Here is a 7028-nt window from a genome sequence, read left to right as displayed (position 1 = left end):
ACTTCAGTTTGTGTGTCTCAAAATATTTAAAAAATCTGAGATCTTTTTGGTTTGTGTGCGTTGAGGCCACTCATGAACTATTTCTAAAATCCTGTCCTAACGCCCTGTTCATGGGATATTATATATGACAAGATTTCCTTTATGCTTCTCCTTCCAGTTTTTCCTTTGTATTATAGCCCCTTGCAGTTCAACAGTAGTATCACTGCATTTATACTCTCACATGCACTGACTCATAACTCGGTGTGTGCAGCTGTCAAAATGGACAGTGCATGGACAAGATGAATGATGATCAGCGTGAGAAAGAAACATAAACCACACAAAGAGTGAGACACTGAAGACGCTCTTATATGTTGCTAAATGTCCCTTATGCGTCTTTTTTAAAAGTGTCTCCTCCATCTTTTCCTCTTTTTGCTCAGTATTTTCCAACACGCACTGGATCATAAAGTCTGTATCCACAGCTGCCAAAACGGACAATGAAGCTCGGAACGAGAATATGAAAATGAAATATGAAACAGTGGTGTGATAAACTGGTAGATAATCATCTTTTCATTAAACTTTCATCCCCAGTGACTTAAATATTCAAGAGCCCAATTACAGAGCTTGTATCTCTCTCTCCCTCTCATTCTCACTCACTCTTGTTTTTCTTAACAAGAGCAGTCGGGAGAGAGGGGTGAGAGGCTTTAGGGTTGAGTGAGAGCATCATTATGAAGCGGTCACACGGGGGGAGAGAAAGAGAGAGAGAGAGAGAGAGAGAGAGAGAGAGATTGAGGGAGAGAGAGAGGGAGATGACCCCCTGTCCCCTCATCGAGGACAGGGAGCAGTGGTCCTGATGCGAGGCTGTCCAAATACAGGGATGAAAAAGGAAAGGGAGATGGAAAGAGAAAGACAGGCAGCAGATAGATATGTAGAGTGCAGCCATGCAGGTCTGATGGATGGAGGGATGGTGGGAGACAGAGGGAAGAGACAGAAACAGACAGACGAGCTGAGAGGAGTATAGATTTTCCAGGCAGATAGTGGAAAGATGTGAGTGTGTGTGTGTGTGTGTGTGTGCATCGTGATGAGTGCCACAAACAGGGCACATGACTCTCTTGTCTGCCTGTTTCTGTGTGTTGTGTGTGTGCAAGTGTGTGTAAGTGTGTGTGTGTGTGTGTCAGTGTATTAGCAGTCAGAGCACTGAAGCCCACGGGCGATTCCTGTGTGTGCTCGCGATAAAGGGAAAAAGGGAGGAAGTATAACGGTGGAAGCGGGGCGTGGAGGAGGGAGCGGGGGAGTTGGGGAGGGATGGGGTGGTGGGGGTGGGGGGGTTGAGAGGAAAGATGAGGAAGTTGGTTGGGGGAGGTGGGAGGGAGGGAGGGAGGGAGGGAGGGAGGGAGGGAGGGGGTAAGGGGGTGGGGGTGGATGGGAAGAGAGAGAGATAGAGAGAGAGAGAGAGAAAAGAAGAAGAGAGAGGAAAGAGCATCCAGCAGTGCAGGGAGCTTCCTCTGTGCTGTCAAAGCCTCTGGATCATGTCCCCATTGGTCTTTCTCTTTCACACACACACACACACACACACACACACACACACACACACACACACACACACACACACACACACACGTTCCCTCACCCAATTGCTCTGTTCTCTCCCTCAAACCAACCCCTCTCCTCCCTCTCCTCCCTCTCATGAAAAGAGTGTCTTGGCAGGGTAATTAAGAATGGCCTCTAAACACAGGAGTATGGCAGGAACGCTCCAGATGAAAGTAAATGATTAAAATAATTACAGGCTGAGAGCTGACGAGCCGGAGTGTGGGGTGGCCGCCGGACATTTGTCGGTAATTAGATAATTAATCTGAATGCAAATGATGAGCCCTAACGAAGCAGTCAAGCTGAACCAGCGACAACTGCCGTGAGTGAAATGTGGTGGTGGTGGGGGTGTGTGTGTATGTGTGGAGGGGATGGGGGGGGGGGGAGAAAAGAGGAAAAAGCAGAGGGAGAGATGGGTAAAAAAAAAAAAAAAAAAACACATGAATATGAGTGTAAAATATCCAACCTCCCCCAAAAAATGAACAGACTCCAAAGAAAAAGCAGCAGCAGCAGCAGCATTGTAAATCAATAACTGTTTCTGGTAGTGACAGCTCAAAAAAAAAAAAACACCCTCCTCCTTCACTCTGTTTGTAACTTTCAGTGGAAGTGTAAAGTAGACATGAATACCTTGTTAAAAATATACAAAAGGCATGCCACCATGTGTTGTGCTGAAAGCAACCTAGGGAGCTGAGATGCCAAATGAAGAGTATGAAGATGAAATGGCACCTGCGGAAGAAAACAGAGCACGCTTTGCACACCCTAAAATGCGTGAGCAAATTGTGGATTTACTCGTTCACTACTACACACACTCACACACACTCATTATTTCTCTACGTGTCTCGTTCTCATACACACTCACAAATACTATCAGTGTGCCGTCGTGCTCTAAGCAGAGGTAAACATCTAACTTCATACCTTATTCATGGCTGTTTTTTTTTTTTGTTTCAAGGTAGGTATAACAGGTGGAGATGATGTACTTGTCAGCATCCTCTGCAACAGTGTGGATCACTTATATTTAAATAGAGATCTTCAGGGTTTATTTATTATGATTCCACCTGATAATACATTGCAGTGGAAGCTGTGCCAGTTCTGTCTTTATCAACAGCATTGGGCTGGATTACCAAATGCCCAGGAGCCGCAGACACCCGGGGGTCCCAAAAGTCCCAGGTTTACTCCACATCATTTGGGTCTACATAATCTGATTAATCAAAGATTTGTTACACATTTGCAACACTAAAGTACAATTTCAGCTATGACAGGGACTCCATCCTCCATCTTTTTGGCCCTGCTGTGTCGAAATCCAGCTTAAAGACCCTTTTTTTGTTTCAGTTATATTGTTTATCATAAGTTTAGTTTACATGGATTTGTTGTTTTATCAAATTGCTTTTTCTGTTTACCAAATCAACACAAAGAAAACCTTGGGTAAAGTAGAATTATTTCATCATAGGAGAACGTTAATTTTCATTTTCGAAGCTAATACCAGACAAATTTTGGCATTTTTACATAAAACATGGACTTAAACAATAAATCAGTGACCAAAATAGTTGGCAATTACTTTTCTGCCAATCATCCAATCAACTATTTAATCTTCTGGTGTGTTTTTCGGGCACCAGGGGAATTAATGAAGTTGCCATAGTGGAGGTCAAGAGGTGCCCAACAACAATATTTTGCCCTGGGGCCCCCGAGGGGGTTGATCTTGTCCATGGTTGTAACTTGTAACTTGAATAAGGAGCATCGTGATTTTTACAGTATGAAGTGGTGCACTGAATACATATTAACATGAGTATACGCAAACTTCAACTCCAGCATGAACCAAGTCTCTCCCAAAGTTTTCCTCTTTTAATCACGAAGACAGAATCCATTGACAGTAAACAGAAATAATTCAGTTGCTGCTCAGGCTGGGTATTGCCTGAAAATGTTCAACTCTCTGCTGCGTTTTATTACATGTATCAAAACAACATTTTTTTTTTTTACCTTATATTGTGGAATATTTCTTACAAAACTTTTTCATTTATCAGAAGCCAAAGTGTTACATGTTGTCTAAACCCAACTAGCCTTACCAGAACGTTAACCTCAATAAATAAGTAGAACATCTAATTATTCAAACATTATTTGAGTCAGTTATGGTCCAACTAAAATAAAGAGGAGCATTTGATACTTGTGGAAATTTTTGATACAACCAAAACCCTAACGCCAAATATTGAGATTCAACACCCAGCCCTTTGTAGCTGTCGTAACTTGACAATCCTTATATGATTTAATAAAAAGAATTGAAAACATGGACTCAATCATTAGTGTCTGGATTACATTGAATCATGGTGAAGTCAAAACAAAGACTACTCTTAAAAATTGAAGTCATATATTTTTGCTCTGTACTGTTGAAAATCTCAGAATCGTGAACAAATAATGAATCAATTAACCTGCCTGGTTTTTAACATTTACAGTTGGGTTATAAATTAAAGGCAAAGACAGCAAGGTGTCTAAATAAGGTGCTGGGCCTCTACAGGTGGGATGGTTGTCTTCTATAAGATATTGCCTCACCTGGTGTTTTGATGATGGTGGTAAAGAGCATTTCCATACTCATTAAACCATCCGGTGACTCTGTGGTCTGTGTAGAAGCATCTGTACTTGATGTTTTTCCAATCATTTATTCAAGTTTTTCCTTTAATGTGTCACCTGTATTGTTAATCAGCTGCTAATGTATTTAAATAATTCATTATCTAGAGTCAAACAACTCATGACCCCACACAGACTAGTTTATTTAAGAGAGAAGCACCAGTTAGAAGCAGGCGTGACAGCAGACAGCATCCCTCCTTGTTAGTGTAAATTACAACAACACCCACTTAGACCTTTATGAGACTCTGGAGGAAAATGTTTTTACCTGTCCACCATCCTCATTAAATCCAGACAGATCGCCCACCCACTCCTTCATTCAGTCTGCCTCATCAGTCACTGGAGACCACTGCCGTGTATAGGAATGTGCTGTTAGTCATCATGCTTGGCTACTACCTTATTAGACCCCAGTCAAATTAACATGGTTTGTAATGAGTGCCGTCATCCCCCAAAAACCTCAGCTCAACAGATACATTTCAAAGCTCAGTTTACTTTTGGCTAATTATAGAGGCGGGTTTTTAATGGCATTGTCTCCAAACTGGTGTCATCGTGTAACCTTAGGAATAACTTGAGTTTCTGCTCTTAAATTCCAACCATCCACTCAGATGGTAAAGCTGTTAGGCCCAGATTGCACAAATAACTGGCTGTTTTGGAGTCCTTTTTATGGAGGCTACGAGAAACTCTAAATCCTATGACTGTGTTTTTGAATGTGTGTTTCTTTAAAAGAAAACAGGACAAAATCTCAAAATATCTACTGGCAATTTTAATTGAGTGAGTATTTATTTACATGAACAGTCAAAAAAAACAATGACAGGTTTTCTTTTATGCTTATGCACAGATGTGTGATGACAGCCCAACAACAACATTGAAAGGCGCTGTTTTACAGTGTTAATCTGGATTTCTGAGTAAGTCAAATGTGAATGTAAACACATAATTAAAGGGATGTAAGCTGGTTGCAGACCTCTGAATGGCTACTGACATTTATGTTGTTTTTCAGCAATTAAAATAAAACGAACAATGAAGAGAAACAAAATTCCATTTCAACGTATAAGGGTAGAAACTCCTGATAAAGAATTGTCTGTGAAGCATTCAGATCATACCAGTCCTGCAATCGTCACGTTTTCCCTCTATGTATCTTCTGCACAACCAGTTTGTGACGAATAAGTGAAGACAATTAACACAGTCAAAGCCCATTTAATAAAAACAAACAAAATGCTGTTTTATCATACCAAGTCGGCAAGACAAACAAAAGGTAAAGGTAACGATTATTTCCATTATCAATCAATCTTCCGATTATGTTTTGACTACTTTTTCAGTCTAGGAAATGTCAAAAAGAAATTACCATCATGCAGAGTCAAAGTGTGACACCTTTAAATTTCTTTAAACCCCAAAATACTCAGTTTATAATGATCTGATGTGATATATATATATATATATATATATCAAAAAGCAGCAAATCATCCTATTCAGAGAATATTTGGCATTTTTAAAACTTTTTTTTCCTTGAAAACGACTGAAATGATGAATCAATTAATAAAATAGTTGCCAATTATTTTTCTGTCAGTTGACTGATTGATTAATTGTTTCAGCTCTAAAAGATAATCTATATAAAAGGTTTTAATTATAACAAAAAGAAAGAACATGCTTTTGGTTCACTTGTCTACTGGACATTTTTAAATCAAAACAATACCTATGTGTGACCATACTATCCAGATAAAGAGCAAATCAACCACATTAAGAGCATTTAAATGAACAACCAAACATAAAAACCTCCGAAAAATCAACATTTACAATAAAAACTTGAAATATATGAAAGCTTTTCTTTCTGAGTATGAAACAAACCAGGAGTCAGTGTTTTTTCAGCATGTCATTGACAGAAACAGCATGCCATAAGAGAGTCCTTCAGTCGGTCCAGGACTTTCAGTCTCAGTATTTTACTCCACGACCAGCTGAAACTCCTCTGCCTCCTCAAACATTGCGTTCATCTCTGCAGCCAGTGTGTCCAGCTCTATTGTGTCTATCTGCTGGACCTTCTTCCTCCTCCTCTTCTCCCTCACCACAGCCACTCCAGGGATGTTTGGGTCCGGCTCGGGGAAAGCTGAACCACGGTCATCCGCCTCGAGCAAAGACGTGAAAGAGTTCAGACAAGACAAGGACCCTAAGGCCTCCAGACCTCTCTTGGGCGGCCGGACTCTATGGACCACCTCGGGGGTCTGCAGCTTTTCAAAGCCAAATAAAGTCTCACGGGAGTCAGGGCTGCTGAACGAGTTGTCGCTGAGCCTGCTGTAGGACCGGCGCACTTTTTGCGACCACACTGCGTCCTCTGGATCCACCGCCGGCTCCTGGGGACGAGAGGGCGGTGGTGAGGATGGGAGGATCGGTGAGGGCATAGCGGCCTTCTTCTTCTTCTTCTTAGCCGAGGAGGAGCCACCACAGTCCGGGGCTGGACCTGGAGTGGAGACCTTCTGCTTTTTCTGCTGGTCGCCTTCCGATCCCGACCGTCTCGGCGTGTTCTCCTTGTTATGCTCCGACGGTGCGACTGTTTTTCTGGGAGCTATTTTCCTCACAGTTATGGAGCGTTTAACGCAGACAGCCGCCGTCGCCATTTTTTTGTCTGTTTGTATGTTAGCCTGAGAAGGAGAACTCAACCGCGGTGACCGTCTCCGCAGCGAGCCGTTGAGCTTATTAGACTCCGACATTACGCTTTGAGGCGTCCCTTCGTTCATACTAACCTTCAACCGGGAAAACGATCGATTCTTGTCGTGTCTATTTTGAAATAAAACGGTGATGGTTTCTCGGTCTCAGTGAGTCCGCTCAAATCGCCCGCCCTCGTCGCGTAGAAAGGACGAAAG

At 42.0% G+C, this 7028-nt stretch overlaps 1 protein-coding gene across 1 annotated transcript; it reads right to left on the bottom strand.

Annotated features, from left to right (window-relative positions):
• Positions 1–4918: 4918 nt before the first annotated feature.
• On the bottom strand, positions 4919–6920 carry cdca5 (cell division cycle associated 5). The gene has a single exon (XM_056400095.1). The coding sequence runs from the start codon at positions 6900–6902 to the stop codon at positions 6111–6113; it is 792 nt and encodes a 263-aa protein (XP_056256070.1). The 5' UTR covers positions 6903–6920; the 3' UTR covers positions 4919–6110.
• Positions 6921–7028: the final 108 nt, after the last annotated feature.

Source organism: Seriola aureovittata, chromosome 16 (assembly GCF_021018895.1).
Source record: "Seriola aureovittata isolate HTS-2021-v1 ecotype China chromosome 16, ASM2101889v1, whole genome shotgun sequence".
NCBI lineage: Eukaryota > Metazoa > Chordata > Actinopteri > Carangiformes > Carangidae > Seriola > Seriola aureovittata.
This window is presented reverse-complemented; position numbering and strand designations above follow the sequence as displayed.

What these genes read in the sequence shown, in the direction of transcription:
- cdca5 (XM_056400095.1), bottom strand. Translation starts at nt 6,902, where the DNA reads ATGAACGAAGGGACGCCTCAAAGCGTAATGTCGGAGTCTAATAAGCTC.